Consider the following 17,414-nt stretch of genomic DNA (forward strand, 5'->3'; position numbering starts at 1 on the left):
GCTCTCCCAGCTGCCCCGGGTGACAGGCAGGCACTTCTGGCTGCTAAAAATACACTGGGACGGCCCAATTTCTCCCAAACAAGGGGAAGCTGAAACACACCACAGCCCTGCAGGGCCTGGTCCCGCGGCAGTTGGCCGTGTCTCCCCCCGAGAGAGAGCTCCCTGGGGGAGTGAGTGCAGAGGCGGCCGCGGTCCTGCGCGGGTGTGAGCTGTGCTCAGGGCTCGCTTTGCGGGCAGGACGACCCCCCCCGCGCCCGGGAGCTGCAGCGCTTGGGGGCCGAGTCTATTTCGGGCCCTGCTGGGGGAGTGGCCAGAGAAGGTGTTGAAAGCCCGAGTCAGGGAGGGAGCAGGCAGGACATTCCTCTCGGCCAGTGTGAGCAGCGACCCCGGAGAGCATGGAGAGCGTCGAGGTGTTCCAGTCGGAGGGCAAGGGCCGCGGGCTGAGGGCCACCCGGGAGCTCTGGGCCGGAGACGTGCTGTTCGCGGAGCCCAGCTTCGCCGCCGTGGTGTTCGACAGGTAGGCCCGGTCCTGGCCGGGGCGGGTCCGTGCGGAGCGTGCTGGACAGCACCAGAGAGGCGCAGGCAGCTCGTCGGTGTGGAGCGCGTGAGGACACGCTGACCGGCGGCCAGGCGGGGTTCAGGGCGGGAGCTGAGGGCTGTGCACAGCTGCCAGTGGGCGTGCAGTGACTGTCATGGACTGCCGAGCTGCTGCGTGTTCAGAATCACAGCGCTGCCGCCGGGGGCTTCTGTGTGTCTAGCTGCTCAGTGTTAAGAACGTAAAAATGGTATGTCCATCTAGTCATCTAGTTGTCATCCAGTAAGTGAAAGAAGCCAGGGTATCGGCTCCACCCACAAGCCTGGGCAGCTTGTTCCCAGCTGTCACAGCCCTGTGTGGGGGGACGAGCCCCCTGTCCTCACTGGGGTGTCTCATCCAGCTGTTCCGGGAAAGAAGCCAGGGTATCTGTTCATACGCCCACAACCATGTTAGGGTGCTGGTGTGTTCAGTAGTTCACTTTTAGAGTGCTCCGCTGCAGTGTCTTCAGGTGCCGAGTGTCAGTGTGTTTGGCTGCAGTGTGTTCAGTATCTCAGTGTCAGTGTGCTGGGCTGCAGTGTGTTCAGTATCTCAGTGTCAGTGTGCTGGGTTGCAGTGGTTTCAGTAGTTCAGTGTCAGGTAATGGGCTGCAGTGTGTTCAGTAGCTCAGTGTCGGGGTGATGGGCTGTAGTGTGTTCAGTAGGGTCCTGAGTTTCCAGTGCAGGAAACAGCTAAAAGTCTAAACACCGAAGGCTGTAGATACAGTAAAGGGGTAGTGCTGTTGTGCAGTAAATGGAATTGTTATTATGCTTCAGAACCTAAGTCTCAAAGTTGTGTTGTGCTAACCGCAGCAGCGTTACCACCTTGTATTCTGTATTGTGATAAGATCTCAGGAGATAAGCAGTCTGGTCCAGGTCAGTACTGGGATGGGAGACCTCTAAGGAAAACCAGACTCTGAAAGGCTGTTGGTGGGCCAGTAGGAGGCGCTCTTCAGGATCTGTTCAGAATGTCCAAAGCAATCCCCCAGCACACCTACACTGTGCTGTAGGAGGCATCGCCCTTCAGATTGTCACACTCAAGCCCTGACTAGATATTCACTAGAGCTTGGGACACAGTGTTAACCCCAGTGTCCTGGAAAATTCCACCCTGCTTTTATCCAATCTGGACTCCCTCAATTCTTTTAACTTATTTTGCTTTTAAGAACTTTATTTCCTTTTCACAAAGAATTACAGAATAAACACAAACTTTACAATATTTTATGCCTATAATGGTATATACTGTACTGTATATACACATATTAAGAGAGCAGAATAAAATTAATAATTATTTAATAAAACATTCCTGGTTAGTTTTTAACAAGAAAATTACATTTTTGCTTTACTTTCTTCTCTATTAGTCTGAGAGAGCTTTAAAGTGAAATACCTGGATCTAGTTTTCTAGATACTGGTCTCCACAGATCTCTCAGCTGGATGAGCCAGACCATCTGCACCCCTGACTGAAACTTCTCCTAAATCACCTGGGGCTGCAGTTTCTCTCTCCTCCCCCTGATCCACTGTGCAGTGGGGCCGCTGGTGCAGAATGATCCCTGTGTGTCTCCCAGGTGGGGCTGCTGGTGCAGAATGATCCCTGTGTGTCTCCCAGGTGGGGCCGCTGGTGCAGAATGATCCCTGTGTGTCTCCCAGGTGGGGCTGCTGGTGCAGAATGATCCCTGTGTGTCTCCCAGGTGGGGCTGCTGGTGCAGAATGATCCCTGTGTGTCTCCCAGGTGGGGCTGCTGGTGCAGAATGATCCCTGTGTGTCTCCCAGGTGGGGCTGCTGGTGCAGAATGATCCCCGTGTGTCTCCCAGGTGGGGCTGCTGGTGCAGAATGATCCCTGTGTGTCTCCCAGGTGGGGCTGCTGGTGCAGAATGATCCCTGTGTGTCTCCCAGGTGGGGCTGCTGGTGCAGAATGATCCCCGTGTGTCTCCCAGGTGGGGCTGCTGGTGCAGAATGATCCCTGTGTGTCTCCCAGGTGGGGCTGCTGGTGCAGAATGATCCCTGTGTGTCTCCCAGGTGGGGCTGCTGGTGCAGAATGATCCCTGTGTGTCTCCCAGGTGGGGCTGCTGGTGCAGAATGATCCCCGTGTGTCTCCCAGGTGGGGCTGCTGGTGCAGAATGATCCCTGTGTGTCTCCCAGGTGGGGCTGCTGGTGCAGAATGATCCCTGTGTGTCTCCCAGGTGGGGTTGCATCAGTGGGGGATATGGTCCCCTTCTTTATGTGATGAGATTGGTGGAAATTTAGAATTCTTATAGTTAGAATTAGAATTATAGAATGATTTTATTGATTACTCTTAGTCAAATTAAAAATATCATCACATCAGCAGCAGTGCCTCTCTGTCCACCCTGTTTACAACCCCCCCCCCCCAGTCCACCCTACTGTTTTCCTGGAAAACTCACGCTGTGCTTCTATTTTCAACCCTCACCTCACAGACTGCCTACTATCACGAGTGCCATCGGCTTTGTCTGCAACACCCGGCACACCGGCCTGGACAGTGTCAGTGTGCACGTTGTCAGAACAAAACCGCAGACCCTTCTCAGTCATCTGCCATTGGACACAGAAAGGACCAGCTGATCACAGTATTCAGTCATGTCTGCATCTGCACCAGGCCCTGCGCAGCTGTGCACACTTGTGGCTGTGAGGGAGTGAGGGAATCTGTTGTACAGCCCCACTCTCCCTGAGTCACAAGACTGGCAACTCTTAACTGGATACAGCTATAGAAAAAGGTCATCGGAAGTTAAAAGCCAAGTTAAGGAGTTATATCACTGTTTAAGTGATTGGAATTAGTCCAGCCCTGGCTGCAGTCAGGGAAATCGTTTCTGAAGTGTAGTGAGGACTCTCAGGAGGAGTTCGGTTTTTTGTTCTGGTTGTTTATTTTTAAAGGAAAAGGAGTTGTTATTGACTGTGGAAGGGGACCAGCCTGCCTGCAGGACTGGATCTGAGACAAACAGACGTGCTACTGACAGTCTGCCAGGGTCACCATGACACTCTCCAGCGCTGAGAGATAGTCTGATCAGCCCCTGATCAGGGACTGTATCAGGGACTGTGAGCCGCAGAGCTCAGATCAGGAATGTGCATCCTGTGGCAGAGGGGGGACTGGGAAAGATGGCTGACTGGGAGAAGTGATTCTGTTCCCTGAGGGTGACTGGAGAAAGTGGACATGGGAAATGCCGCCAGCTCTCGTGAGGAAAGTTCTCACAGGGGTTAGTGCTTGTTGTGGTATTTTCTGTACTTTCCCTCAGAATCTGTTCTGCAGTTTGAGCACAAGGCCTCTGAACAAGCTCAGGTTCAACATGCTGTCTGAACGCCGGTGTAGGACACGTCCCGGGATGTGTCTGGTTTTTCTATAACATGGTGACCACAGTGGTACAAAAGATGAGGCCTTACTAGCACATTGTTATACAATTTCAACACCCTAAATTCCGTGCTTTTAACTTTAAATCCTACCGTTTGGTTTGCCGAGTAAGTTGCCTCCCCACATTGTCTAGAAGATGTGAAAACATCAACGCCTGACCTACACCCCCTTCGCTGAGACTGGTGCAATCCGATCTGGGGCTCCCCTGCTGAGACCCCAGCGTCGGGTTTCCCAGCTGCAGGACCTCCCGGATCCTCCTGGCTGCACAGGCCTGACAAAACAACGTTACCGGCTCTGCTAGCCCCTGGGTGACGGGGCCCCGCGCTCTGCTGTGTGTTTCGAGGTGAGAGGCTTGTCCTGAGCCTGAGACCTGCCTCTCCGGTTGGCGTTCCAGAAGCTCCAAGTCAGCTCTTCTGCTGGGAAGAAGACTCCGTCTTTCAGGGCTGCTCCAGCGCTGGCTGCAGAATTCAGGACACAGTTCAGATTGCCGGCCTTCTCTCCCACATCGCACTCATTCCTGCTCCAATATGGACGCTCTGCCGAAGTGGGTCTGATGAATTGCTACTGTACAGCAGTGAACCAGCGTACCAGCTGCCGGCTGATAACAGGTCCTGTTAATCACCCTCTCCTGAGGAGCCGTCAGGCCCTGTCTGCAAACGGCACATTCAACAGCACAGCTCAAGTACCGCCAGCTCATACCCCAAACACTGCCCCCTCCTGGATGGGTCAAAGGGGAGAGGCCAGACCTGCTATAGGGCTGCGTTTGATGGGCCAGAGGCTTTGAGCTCACAAGTTAAACGAGTGAGAGCTTTACTGACCAGCAGAAAGGAGTAAAACTGCTTGTTTTACTAAAGCTAATTTGAAAATGAACCTCATTCTAAAGATTACTTATGAAGCTACTTTAATGGAGTTAAAAATTATAATCAAATTGTATAATGGAATTCTATTACAGAAAAGTATGCAGAATCATTTATAGAGGAACACAGAGCAGGAAAGCAGAAGGGAATCACAGCATTTTCATCACATCATGCATTGGCGCTTAGTAATGGAAACTCTTGTTGATGCAAACTTAAAAATAACATTTCAAAATAGGAATCTGACAAACAGGTTTGTTTGGAGAGAAAATGTCAGCTGTGAAGGAGCTCTGAGCTGAACTTCATAAATACTCTCTGAGTTGGCAGGGATGTGCTTCCAAATTCCTGAGAGGAACCCAGGATGATTTCTTCCCTCTGTTTTGTGTGATCAGCCTGCATCTCCAGATTGCAGTCATTTTCTTTCCTCTTAGTTCTGGAAAATAGATAAAAACAAACACATTTGAACACTGCTTCAAGTATTCCAAATCCTCATGGTATTCTTCAGTGGGCTTCAGTAGAATGAACGGTGAACCATGGGGCGCTAGTGGTTCAGTAGCTACTTGGCAGAGAATTTAAAACAGATAACAAGAGGTGCTTCTTTACACAAAAGGTGGTGAGAGACTGGAACTGGAAGTTACCCAGCCATGTTGTTACACCCATTACCCTGGACTCTTTCAAGAGATCCTCAGATTGATTGGTTACTAACTTCCTAATGTTGTAGATAGGCTCCTAGAGCTGTGTATCTGTTATATATCTACTGTCAGATCGGCCTTTATCTTACATGCTTAAAGCTGTAATTCATCGGTCATTTGGATCTGAGTGAATGAGCAGGGGCTGTGTCACCACCTGTGCAGTGAGAGCCTTACTTGGACTTGGAGAGCCAGGAAGCCCAGAGGCCAGCAGGGAGGCCTGGGGCAGCTGTGTGGAGACAATCAGATTGACAGCGTGTGTGTCAGGCCCTGCACAGACAGCTGCAGTCCGTCTGGCTGCTCTCACAAAAGGGACAGATGTACCAGTCCGCTGGTATCAATGACGCAGAGGAGCTGACCGGGTGTGTGGGAACAGGCGATCTGGGGGTCACCCCTCTGCAGGTGACATCGCTGCTGGCTGTGAGCCCTGCAGTAACACAGCCCAGAGCTGCGCACAGCTCGCCTGCCCTCTGCACTGTTTACAGTGTGGACATTGCTGAGAGCTCTCCGGGTTTCTGTGACACGTAAAGGGTTTCAAAGACGTGCATGATGTATGGTCTGCAGTGCTCTTTTGTGATCTTTTGTCTAGGTGATTTGTGTTGGATGATGAGACTGATAAAGACATGGAGTGTGAGAAGCAGTGAGAGTTTGGTGCTGCACCATCCCTGTGTGTGTGTGTGTGTGTGGGTGGGTGTTGGGTGTTGGGTGTTGGGTGTTGGGTGTTGGGTGTTGGGTGTTGGGTGTTGAGACAGGAGCCAGCTTCTCTTCAGCAGAATTACAGTCTGCGCTGACACCTGACCACCTCATGAGTAACAGGGAAGAGATAAGGGTTCTGTGCCCCTGTACAACAGGGGCTCCTAGTCCTCATATCTGTTGAGTTCCTAATTAGTAATGGAACAAACTCTTGAGCTCTGCTGCTCTTTGCTGAGTCTCAAGTGGGGGTGATGTAAACAGGCCTGAAGGAGCTGCAGGGCTGTGGCTCTTAGGGTTGGGAAAAGAAAGAGATCCACAAAGTTAAAGTTTCTCTGTCAACTTTCCAAAGCTCTATCTGGCTAATCCCAGCCCTACCCCCAGAAGAATGGGACTGCTGGTGCAGAATGGCCTCTGTGTGTCTCCCAGGTGGGGCTGCACTTCGCTGAGGAAGGAAGCATGTCCCTCTTACATGTGAAGCTTTAGGATACTTTTGGATGAAAGGTGCTGTATAAATCAAGGAATTTACTGTTATTGTTACAAACTGGGTGAGTTATAAAGTTACTAATTAAGGAAGATATCCAATGGGTAAGGAACCCAGGTCCTGACTCTGAATGATAACGCGTGACTCCACTCTGGGTGTCGATCAGGAGAGTCTGCTGCAGATGATCACTGGACTTTTTGGGCCTTTTCGCCAGCTCACACTCACATGGAGCCCAGTGCAGTTCTCCCTCCAGACCCTCCACCAGTCGATCCTTGGCCTTCATGCCCACCTCCACGGGCGCCTCACCGTTCACTCTGACAGCACCTCACCCTGCTCTCTCACACTGCAGAACTTGTCCCAGCAGGAACCTCTGTCATTCTCACCTCTGGTTCCGGGGAAGGGCTTCACCCTTGCACGCACGCACGCACGCACGCACGCACGCACGCACACAGGCGGTGCTGTTCCCTCTGCAACTTCAGAAAGGGCTGCCTTCCAACACAGCAGCCCTCTCGAAACCCACAAGCCCCTCCGGGATCGCTGTTCTCTCGGGTCGCTCTCCTCTTCGTCTGCTGCTTCAGCTTCTCCAGCCCAGCTGGCTGCCCTTTAACCAGCTTCTTCTCCGCGCTTGTTTCAGGATCGCTGACTCAGCTGGCTCAATAACAAACAGCCTTCAACCCGCTGCTGTAAATCTTCAAAACACAGCTGTGGGCTTTATACCGCGTCCCTGTCACCTCGATCGCTCTGGCCGCATTCCGTTCCACAGCACATTCTCTCTCTCTGCCTGGCCCATGCTGGGTCTGCTGTTCGCTACCGGAGGAGACGAGTGGGGGATTCCTGAACCCTGTACCGCTCTTGACCGACAGCCTGGCTCCCACTGGGACGTATCCGACCCTCTCTGGCTCTGGCTAATTAGAACAGAGTCCACTCGGCCAATTTACAGCTTGATAACAGAGTAATAATCAGTTACCCTAGGAACCTCCTACAGACACTGACAGCCCAGAATTCTGTCCTTATAATCGTGGAAAAACAACTCTAAAATTGTAATAAAAAAATCCTGGGACCTGAACCAGGCCTAAATCACACTCTCACAAAGTACCAGCACAGATTCTGCTTTTAAGTCTGAATTCAGAGAGGCGCTATCTCAGGGCACCAGCTTTGTGATGAGGAGGAGGGAGGATAAAGAGTTAAAAGCAAGGGTCCAGTTCTGTTGGGGCAATCTGACTGACCAGGGCACTGTGGGGTATTCATGTTTCCTCACGGGTCATCGTTTCAGTCTGCCGCCACATCTCCCTGCTGACCCTCTCGCCCGCCTGTCGCCCGCCTCTCCCCAGCCTCACGCAGCACGTCTGCCACACCTGCTTCGCCCGCCAGCCCAAGCTCCAGCGCTGCGGGCAGTGCAAGTTCGCCCACTACTGCGACCGCACCTGCCAGCGGGAGGGCTGGGCCGAGCACAAGGGCGAGTGCAGCGCCATCAAGAAGTACGGCCAGACGCCCAACGAGAACATCCGGTGAGCCCAGGGGTACAGTGTGTGTGTGTGGTGAGCCCAGGGGTACAGTGTGTGTGTGTGGTGAGCCCAGGGGTACAGTGTGTGCGTGTGTGGTGAGCCCAGGGTACAGTGTGTGTGTGGTGAGCCCAGGGGTACAGTGTGTGTGTGTCCGGTGAGCCCAGGGTACAGTGTGTGTGTGGTGAGCCCAGGGTACAGTGTGTGTGTGGTGAGCCCAGGGGTACAGTGTGTGTGTGGTGAGCCCAGGGTACAGTGTGTGTGTGTGGTGAGCCCAGGGTACAGTGTGTGTGTGTGGTGAGCCCAGGGGTACAGTGTGTGTGTGTCCGGTGAGCCCAGGGTACAGTGTGTGTGTGGTGAGCCCAGGGGTACAGTGTGTGTGTGGTGAGCCCAGGGGTACAGTGTGTGTGTGGTGAGCCCAGGGGTACAGTGTGTGTGTGTGGTGAGCCCAGGGGTACAGTGTGTGTGTGGTGAGCCCAGGGGTACAGTGTGTGTGTGTGTGCGTGGTGAGCCCAGGGGTACAGTGTGTGTGTGTGGTGAGCCCAGGGTACAGTGTGTGTGTGTGTGGTGAGCCCAGGGGTACAGTGTGTGTGTGGTGAGCCCAGGGGTACAGTGTGTGTGTGTGGTGAGCCCAGGGTACAGTGTGTGTGTGTGGTGAGCCCAGGGGTACAGTGTGTGTGTGTGGTGAGCCCAGGGGTACAGTGTGTGTGTGGTGAGCCCAGGGGTACAGTGTGTGTGTGTGGTGAGCCCAGGGTACAGTGTGTGTGTGTGGTGAGCCCAGGGGTACAGTGTGTGTGTGTGGTGAGCCCAGGGGTACAGTGTGTGTGTGTGGTGAGCCCAGGGGTACAGTGTGTGTGCGTGGTGAGCCCAGGGGTACAGTGTGTGTGTGTGGTGAGCCCAGGGGTACAGTGTGTGTGTGTGGTGAGCCCAGGGGTACAGTGTGTGTGTGTGTGTGTGTGTGTGGTGAGCCCAGGGGTACAGTGTGTGTGTGTGGTGAGCCCAGGGGTACAGTGTGTGTGTGTCCGGTGAGCCCAGGGTACAGTGTGTGTGTGGTGAGCCCAGGGGTACAGTGTGTGTGTGGTGAGCCCAGGGGTACAGTGTGTGTGTGTGGTGAGCCCAGGGGTACAGTGTGTGTGTGGTGAGCCCAGGGGTACAGTGTGTGTGTGTGTGCGTGGTGAGCCCAGGGGTACAGTGTGTGTGTGTGGTGAGCCCAGGGTACAGTGTGTGTGTGTGTGGTGAGCCCAGGGGTACAGTGTGTGTGTGGTGAGCCCAGGGTACAGTGTGTGTGTGTGGTGAGCCCAGGGGTACAGTGTGTGTGTGTGGTGAGCCCAGGGGTACAGTGTGTGTGTGTGGTGAGCCCAGGGTACAGTGTGTGTGTGTGGTGAGCCCAGGGGTACAGTGTGTGTGTGTGGTGAGCCCAGGGGTACAGTGTGTGTGTGTGGTGAGCCCAGGGGTACAGTGTGTGTGCGTGGTGAGCCCAGGGGTACAGTGTGTGTGTGTGGTGAGCCCAGGGTACAGTATGTGTGTGGTGAGCCCAGGGGTACAGTGTGTGTGTGTGTGTGTGTGTGTGTGTGGTGAGCCCAGGGTACAGTGTGTGTGTGTGGTGAGCCCAGGGGTACAGTGTGTGTGTGTGGTGAGCCCAGGGGTACAGTGTGTGTGTGTGGTGAGCCCAGGGGTACAGTGTGTGTGTGGTGAGCCCAGGGTACAGTGTGTGTGTGTGTGGTGAGCCCAGGGTACAGTATGTGTGTGTGGTGAGCCCAGGGTACAGTGTGTGTGTGGTGAGCCCAGGGGTACAGTGTGTGTGTGTGGTGAGCCCAGGGTACAGTGTGTGTGTGTGGTGAGCCCAGGGGTACAGTGTGTGTGTCCGGTGAGCCCATGGGTACAGTGTGTGTGTGTGGTGAGCCCAGGGGTACAGTGTGTGTGTGTGGTGAGCCCAGGGGTACAGTGTGTGTGTGTGGTGAGCCCAGGGGTACAGTGTGTGTGTGGTGAGCCCAGGGTACAGTGTGTGTGTGTGGTGAGCCCAGGGGTACAGTGTGTGTGTGGTGAGCCCAGGGGTACAGTGTGTGTGTGGTGAGCCCAGGGGTACAGTGTGTGTGTGGTGAGCCCAGGGTACAGTGTGTGTGTGTGGTGAGCCCAGGGGTACAGTGTGTGTGTGGTGAGCCCAGGGGTACAGTGTGTGTGTGGTGAGGCCAGGGGTACAGTGTGTGTGTCCAGTCAGCCCAGGGGTACTGTGTGTGGTGAGCTCAGACAAGGGGTACAGTGTGTGTGTCCGGTGAGCCCAGGGGTACAGTGTGTGTCCGGTGAGCTCAGACGAGGGGTTCAGTGGGTGTGTCCGGTGAGCCAGACGAGGGGTACAGTGTGTGGTGATCTGAGATGAGGGGTACAGTGTGTGTGTGTGGTGATCTGAGATGAGGGGTACAGTGTGTGTGTCTGGTGAACTGAGAAGTGGGGTACAGAGTTTGTAACAAAGAAAACCTGTGAAAAATGGCAGAGCTCTTTTGAAGTAGCGTGTGTCCTCGCTCCTCTTTTCTAAGCCTTTCTCTCTGGCTCTCTGTCCACCTGTCTGTCTGTGCCAGGCTGGCAGCGAGGGTGCTGTGGCGCATCGAGCGAGAGGGCAGCTCTCAGGCCGAGGGCAGCCTGACCTCCCTGGACGAGCTGGAGGACCATGTGGCCGACATGCCTGAGGAAGACAGGAAGGAACTGAAAATCGATGTCCACAACTTCCTGGACTACTGGCCGCCCCACAGCCGCCAGTTTGGAGTGGAGTACATCTCACACATCTTCGGCGTTGTGCGTCACTCTCTCTCTCTCACTCTCCTCCTGCCTTCCTCTCATTCTGCTCAACAAGCTTATGGCATGACCAGTGGATGACAGTGTTGCCAAGACAGGAGATCACATGCTGTATTATTATTATTGAGAGACAGGCTCACTGTTCCTGGTAACTCCTCAGAGCTGTGTCATATTAAAATGAGTTTCTTTGACAGATGTTTGATGCTACAGTATATTGTCTGATTGCATACCTTTGCACATCAAGCAGGGACAGATGTTCCTACAGCAGGCTGTATTTGCACACTTGAGAGACTAGTGAGTGCCATTGTGAAACACTAGGTCTCTGTAATTTCTCGCACTGAAGTCTCGCTGTACACCAGGCTGGCTGACAATCCAAACTGTGTTCTCGTTGGCAGATTAACTGTAACGGATTCACGGTCAGTGACCAGCGTGGGCTGCAGGCAGTGGGCGTTGGACTGTTTCCCAACTTGTGTCTGGTCAACCATGATTGCTGGCCCAACTGCTCTGTTATTCTCAACAATGGCAAGTGAGTACAGAGATACACTGGACACTGCAGCACCATACAGACACACTAGACACTACAGCACAATACAGACACACTAGACACTACAATATCTTACAGACAGACTGGACAATAGCACTCCACAGACACACTGGACATTACAGCACCCTACAGACACACTAGACACTACAGCACAATACAGACACACTGGACACTACAATATCTTACAGAGGCACTGGACACTACAGCACTGTACAGACACACTGGACACTACAGGACCCTACAGACACACTGGACACTACAATATCTTACAGAGGCACTGGACACTACAGCACTGTACAGACACACTGGACACTACAGGACCCTACAGACACACTGGACACTACAGCACAGACAGACACACTGGACACTACAGTATGTTACAGAGGCACTGGACACTGTAGTATCTTACAAAGACAATGCCTGATGAGTCCTTTATGGATGTTACTACATGCTCCTATGCTGTATTTACTGCACTTTGCCCTGATCTCTTTCAGCGTTGCTGGATTGGGCTGTGCTGCTGTCTGCTCTGCTTTTACAGTGCAGAGCAGTAAATCTCACTCACAAACTCACAGGAATTTTGTAACAAAACCATTTTCCACTCTGTGTGAAGCTTAAGAACAGCTACAGACAAGAGGAATCCACTCGGTCCACCCAGCCTTTTAAATAGTTATAAATAGCTAATTGATCCCAGGATTTCATCTGGCATTTCTTGACAGAAGCCAGAGTTCGGGCTCCAATCACATGGCTGGGCAGCCTGTTACTGATTCCCGGCACCCCCACACTCCCGGGAGAGCTCCCTGTCACCCCAGGAGACGTGAGGGGTTAGTGCCCCACTGAGCAGTGACGCAGGGTCGGAGGGGGTGAAAGAGCTGGGAATCTGGGGTACAGCAGTCTGGGAAGGGATGGAGAGGCTGAAGGGAATAGCTGCTCTCTGAGCGAGGAGGAAGCCTCTGGCTCCTTCAGAGTTTGTGCACTTTCAGAGTTTGTGTCACACGACTGCACTTTCAGTGTGAGCAGCCTGCCCAGGTTTCCAAGTGACTTTTACTCTTATTTAGTTTAGAACAGGCAAAGTCTGAGTGTGTGTGTGACAGCTCAGGGACTGGGGACACTGCCTAGACAGATACCTTGTTGTGTAAACATTCTCATTTTGTTTTTCAGTCATGCAGCAGTGAACTCATTGTTTCACACCCAGATGAGGTGGGTCTGTGTGCATGAGTCCAGTCTGTAGACATCCCCCTCTACCCCCACCCCCTCCTCACCCCACTGTCCACCCTCATATCATGGCCGAGCTCAGAGCTCCTGACCACTGTCCAGTATCTCCCACAGATGAGCTCAGAGCTCCTGACCACTGTCCAGTATCTCTCACAGATGAGCTCAGAGCTCCTGACCACTGTCCAGTATCTCCCACAGATGAGCTCAGAGCTCCTGACCACTGTCCAGTATCTCCCACAGATGAGCTCAGAGCTCCTGACCACTGTCCAGTATCTCCCACAGATGAGCTCAGAGCTCCTGACCACTGTCCAGTATCTCTCACAGATGAGCTCAGAGCTCCTGACCAGTGATCTGAATTCTGTCCTTCTTAACAGAGAAACAGAGATTGAGGAATCATGCTTTTCCCAGTTCAAGCTCTGAGGACTTAAGAGCTCAAATATAATAACTATGAAAGAACACGAGGAGGAAAGCAGAAGAAAGGGAGTGGGTATCTGTGCACAGAGAGTACCACCCTGGCTCCTCCTGTAGCTGTCCCGAGTGTAGACGTGCGTCTAGAGCTTCCCCTCTCCTCCTCTCCCCAGATCCCCCCAACCCCACCAAAGAACTCTAGGTGCTTCTATCTACAAAGTGAATTAAACAACTTTAAAGATATGTTCTGAGGATGCTGTGGCTCTGCTCAGACAGAAATGTCTTGCACTCTGGAGGTGCTCGGTGTGGCCTGGCCAGCTCAGCTGAGTCTCACTAGCCTGTTCGTCTGAGGGCGGCTGTCTCCTCTCACGAAGCCACAGCCTGTTGCCTGGCGAGGTCACGTTCAGCTCACGAGAGTAGTCGTTTGCTGGGGCTCACGTGCTCAGGGGAGTTTGGGCAGCAGGGAGCTGAATGGCCCCATCTTGAGTTCTTATGAAGTGACAAGAAGTTCTCACCACACAATCCCTGCAAGCAAATGTGATTGCAGTCTCCTTCGAAGATCTCATACCCCGTTTTAATTGCATAAGGTGTTGTGTTCTGGGTGAAACCTAAAACGCTTTTAAAAGCGTGAATGTGTCTTATGTACGGTACACTGCAGTGCCACTACTGAGCACTTAGGAACGCAAGAACATAAGAAAAGTTACAGACAAGCCCCCCCTGAACTGTTTGGTCAGATTAGTAGTTAATTGAGCTCAGTGTATCATCCAGTCTCATCCAGCCAAAGTATCAGCTTCAACAACATGAAAGTTCCAGACTCCCACTACCCTCTGTGTAAGGAAGTCCCTCCTGTTTACATTTTGACTGTACTTCCCCTTAGTTTCCACCTGTGTCCTCTGGCCTGCTCTGCCCTAGTGAGAGAGGGCCAGTCTGCAGAGAAAGAGACAAAACCCAGTATTTGCACAAGTGACACTCCAGCTCTGTCAGGTCTGAAATAAACATCACTGTAACTGAGCTAATGCTCTTTCGGGAGCAGGCCAGTCCTTGTCTTGGAGGGCAGATTTTCCAGCAGGTATTCTAGGTCCCTGACTGGCACCAGCATAAGTCTGGTCCAGTTACCGCAGTAGTGAGCTGATTGAGGTTGTTAAGAGCTGTGTTACAATGAAGCCCTGCAGACACACCAGCCTGCACCAAGGCATGAAACTGGAGAGTAGGTTCTGGTCGCAGAACAGTCATGCAATCCAAGTGTGTAGCTCAAGACCCTGTCCGACGTGCGATTCTGCCCACAGGATCGAGCTGCGCGCCCTGGGGAAGATCAGCCCTGGAGAGGAGCTCACAGTCTCCTACGTGGACTTCCTGAGCGTCGGCGCAGACCGGCGCAGACAGCTGCGGCAGCAGTACTTCTTCGAGTGCTCCTGTGAGCACTGTGCCAAGGGCATCAAGGACGACCTCATGATGGCCGTGAAGGAGGAGGAGGGCAAGAAGGTGGGGCACCTCCCGCACTCACAGCCCCCCACACTACAACCCCAAAAACTACAGCCTCTCTCAGACTTGTCACACTACAACCCCAAAAACTACAGCCTCCCTCAGACTCGTCACACTACAACCCCAGAAACTACAGCCTCTCTCAGACTTGTCACACAACCTCAAAAACTACAGCCTCACTCAGCTTCCCTCACATCACAGTCCCCAAGACTACAGTCCCCAAAACCAAAGTCCCCTCACATTATAGCACCTCAAACTACCTCCTTACATCCTATTACATTGCAGCACCCTGATATCACTACAGTACCCAACAACCGGTGCCCCTACAGCTGTTCACATCATTGCTGGTTCAACAAAGCACCACTATTTCCTGCAAGACTCTGTGCAGCGAGTGTCCACAGGAGTCCCATCTGCTGTGAGGATGAAAAGGGCATCGTTCAGCGATGCACAGCCAGGGAGAGGACAGCGGTGTGAGTAAACACCCCTCTCCTCTCTGTTCCTCTCTCCCGGTGGCCCTGTCTCAGCCCCCGGAGGAGGTGGTGAAGGAGGTGCTGGAGTTCAGCCAGAAGGCTCTGGAGAAGATTGAGAAAGAACGCTCTGAGGGCAACTACCAGGAGGTACAGCACCCCTGCCCCCAGCAGATCACACCGCGTCCCCGGGTGCAAGGTTCAAGACAATACCAGCAGGATTTCGATATGGCCCTTCAACTTGTACTGTAAATTCAAAATGAGGCCCTTGCTAAATTGAAGTTGTTTCTTAATTACTGTAAAGAGAAAGGAGTTTGTGCTGCTCAGCTGGTTGCTGTTCCTGCCTCTGGAGACAGACAGAAAGCTGGGTCTGATCAGGGAGAATAAGTGCAGATTGGGGTAATAGTATCAATTAACCAATAACTGTTTAAAATATAGGTGATGGCAAAAAATAAAAGACAGAAATCATGAAGATTTTGTATTTGATAGCATCACTGCTGAAGGGCTCTGCTGCAGGCCATGACTGGGGGATGATGAGGACAGCAGAGCAGCTACTTTTACAGTCTGAGGAGCTGTCCTGTCTCTGAGACAGCAGGGCTGCAGGGATCATCCCAGCGGGGGCCTGTTCCCTGTGTGGAGCACTGACGCCACCTGTAGGCCCGTGTGTGAATGGACGGTGTCCCCCCAGGTCGTGAAGCTGTGCCGTAAGTGCCTGGAGAAGCAAGAGCCGGTTTTGGGGGACACTCACATTTACCTGCTGCGGATTCTGAGTGTGATCTCTGAAGTCCTGTCCTATCTGCAGTACTTTGAGGATGCAGCAGAATACGCACGCAGGATGGTGGACGGTTACCTGTGAGTACAGTCTCTGCATCTCCCATTACTGAATACACTGAGTCCATCATTACTGTAACACAGATTACTATAACACACTGAGTCCATCATTACTGTAACACAGATTACTATAACACACAGACCATCATTACTGTAACACACTGCAACACAGATTACTATAACACACTGAGTCCATCATTACCATTACACACTGTAACACCCAGATCATCATTACTGTAACACACTGCAACACAGATTACTATAACACACTGAGTCCATCATTACTGTAACACACTGCAACACTGAGACCCAGATTACTATAACACACCGAGTCCATTACCATTACACACTGTAACACCCAGATCATCATTACTGTAACACACTGCAACACAGATTACTATAACACTGAGTCCATTACTGTTACACACTGTAACACCCAGATTATCATTACTGTAACACACTGCAACACTGAGACCCAGATTACTATAACACACTGAGTCCATCATTACCGTTACGCCGTGCCAGTGCACCAAGTCCCTCAGCACAAAGGCGTTATGAGGCAGCAGCAGTAACTGCAGTGTCTCCATGCTGCCCCCTATCCTTTCTATTAACTAATATTTCTCACAGGAAGCTGTACCACCCCAACAACGCCCAGCTGGGCATGGCGACGATGCGAGCAGGGGTGACACACTGGCACGCAGGGCTGATTGAGGTGGGGCACAGCATGATCTGTAAGGCCTACGCCATCCTGCTGGTCACGCATGGCCCCACCCACCCCATCACCAAGGACCTGGAGGTAGGAGCCCGCCGTCCACACCCTGGCCTTGGGCACCTCCAGTATTTACTGCTCCTGCCCCGTCTCTGAAAGAGCCCCCTACACGCCCCCGAACTCACCCCTGCACCCTTCCTTTGCAGGCGATGCGCATGCAGACGGAGATGGAGCTGAGGATGTTCCAGCAGAACGAGTTCGTCTACTACAGCATGAGGGAGGCGGCGCTGAAGAACCAGCCCATGAAGATGATGGCCGAGCCCACGCAGGAGGCGCTCAAGATGATGTTCCGCAGGAAATAGTCCCTCCCCCCCCATGCCCAGCCAGGGCTGACCTCCTTCACACCTCCAGGCCCGCTGGACCAGAAGCCCACAGCCGCACCGTGACGCTCTGGCCAGGCTAGAGGACGAGACCTGCGCCCTGCGAGCCAGAGCCTGTGCTCCAGCCCCGAGGGCTGGCTGCTGTCACGTTCCTGCTTGAAATAAAGATGGTTCTCACTTGCCTGTGGTGTGTGGAGTCTCTTCCTGGCAGCAGCCTGTGCCCTCATGCTGGCAGCGCTGACCTGAACCCTGGGCTTCTTGCAGAGTCGCTAGAGAGCCGCAGCTTTAATCCCCCCCCATCATGTCTGTGTCAAGACACCTGCTTTTCTGTGCTTCAAGGGGCTCCTGCCTGGAGTGTCTCATTAATTAAAACACTGGACTAATTCCACATCACCCTAGTGTCCCCAACATTGGCCCTGGGACATCCTGTCCCCCTGCGTCCCCCCACTG

General features: G+C 53.0%; 1 protein-coding gene across 2 annotated transcripts; it reads left to right on the forward strand.

Annotated features, from left to right (window-relative positions):
- The first annotated feature begins 138 nt into the window (after positions 1-138).
- On the forward strand, positions 139-17,145 carry smyd1b (SET and MYND domain containing 1b). 2 transcript variants are annotated; one of them, XM_069187579.1, is made up of 10 exons: positions 139-517; positions 7,971-8,147; positions 10,718-10,931; positions 11,327-11,457; positions 12,634-12,672; positions 14,382-14,577; positions 15,102-15,194; positions 15,733-15,896; positions 16,503-16,671; positions 16,791-17,145. In XM_069187579.1, exons 1-10 carry the CDS (start codon positions 396-398, stop codon positions 16,944-16,946), a joined length of 1,461 nt encoding a protein of 486 aa, XP_069043680.1. In that variant the 5' UTR covers positions 139-395; the 3' UTR covers positions 16,947-17,145. The 2 variants fall into 2 exon arrangements, with proteins under 2 accessions (XP_069043680.1, XP_069043681.1); XM_069187580.1 differs by lacking the exon at positions 12,634-12,672.
- Positions 17,146-17,414: the final 269 nt, after the last annotated feature.

Source organism: Lepisosteus oculatus, chromosome 3, assembly GCF_040954835.1.
Source record: "Lepisosteus oculatus isolate fLepOcu1 chromosome 3, fLepOcu1.hap2, whole genome shotgun sequence".
In the NCBI taxonomy this organism is placed as follows: Eukaryota; Metazoa; Chordata; class Actinopteri; order Semionotiformes; family Lepisosteidae; genus Lepisosteus; species Lepisosteus oculatus.

What these genes read in the sequence shown, in the direction of transcription:
- smyd1b (XM_069187579.1), top strand. Translation starts at nt 396, where the DNA reads ATGGAGAGCGTCGAGGTGTTCCAGTCGGAGGGCAAGGGCCGCGGGCTG. An exon ending in TTGTTTCACACCCAGATGAG is followed by an intron (nt 12,673 to 14,381) that starts GTGGGTCTGTGT and finishes TTCTGCCCACAG; the next exon opens with GATCGAGCTGCGCGCCCTGG. An exon ending in AGGATGGTGGACGGTTACCT is followed by an intron (nt 15,897 to 16,502) that starts GTGAGTACAGTC and finishes TATTTCTCACAG; the next exon opens with GAAGCTGTACCACCCCAACA.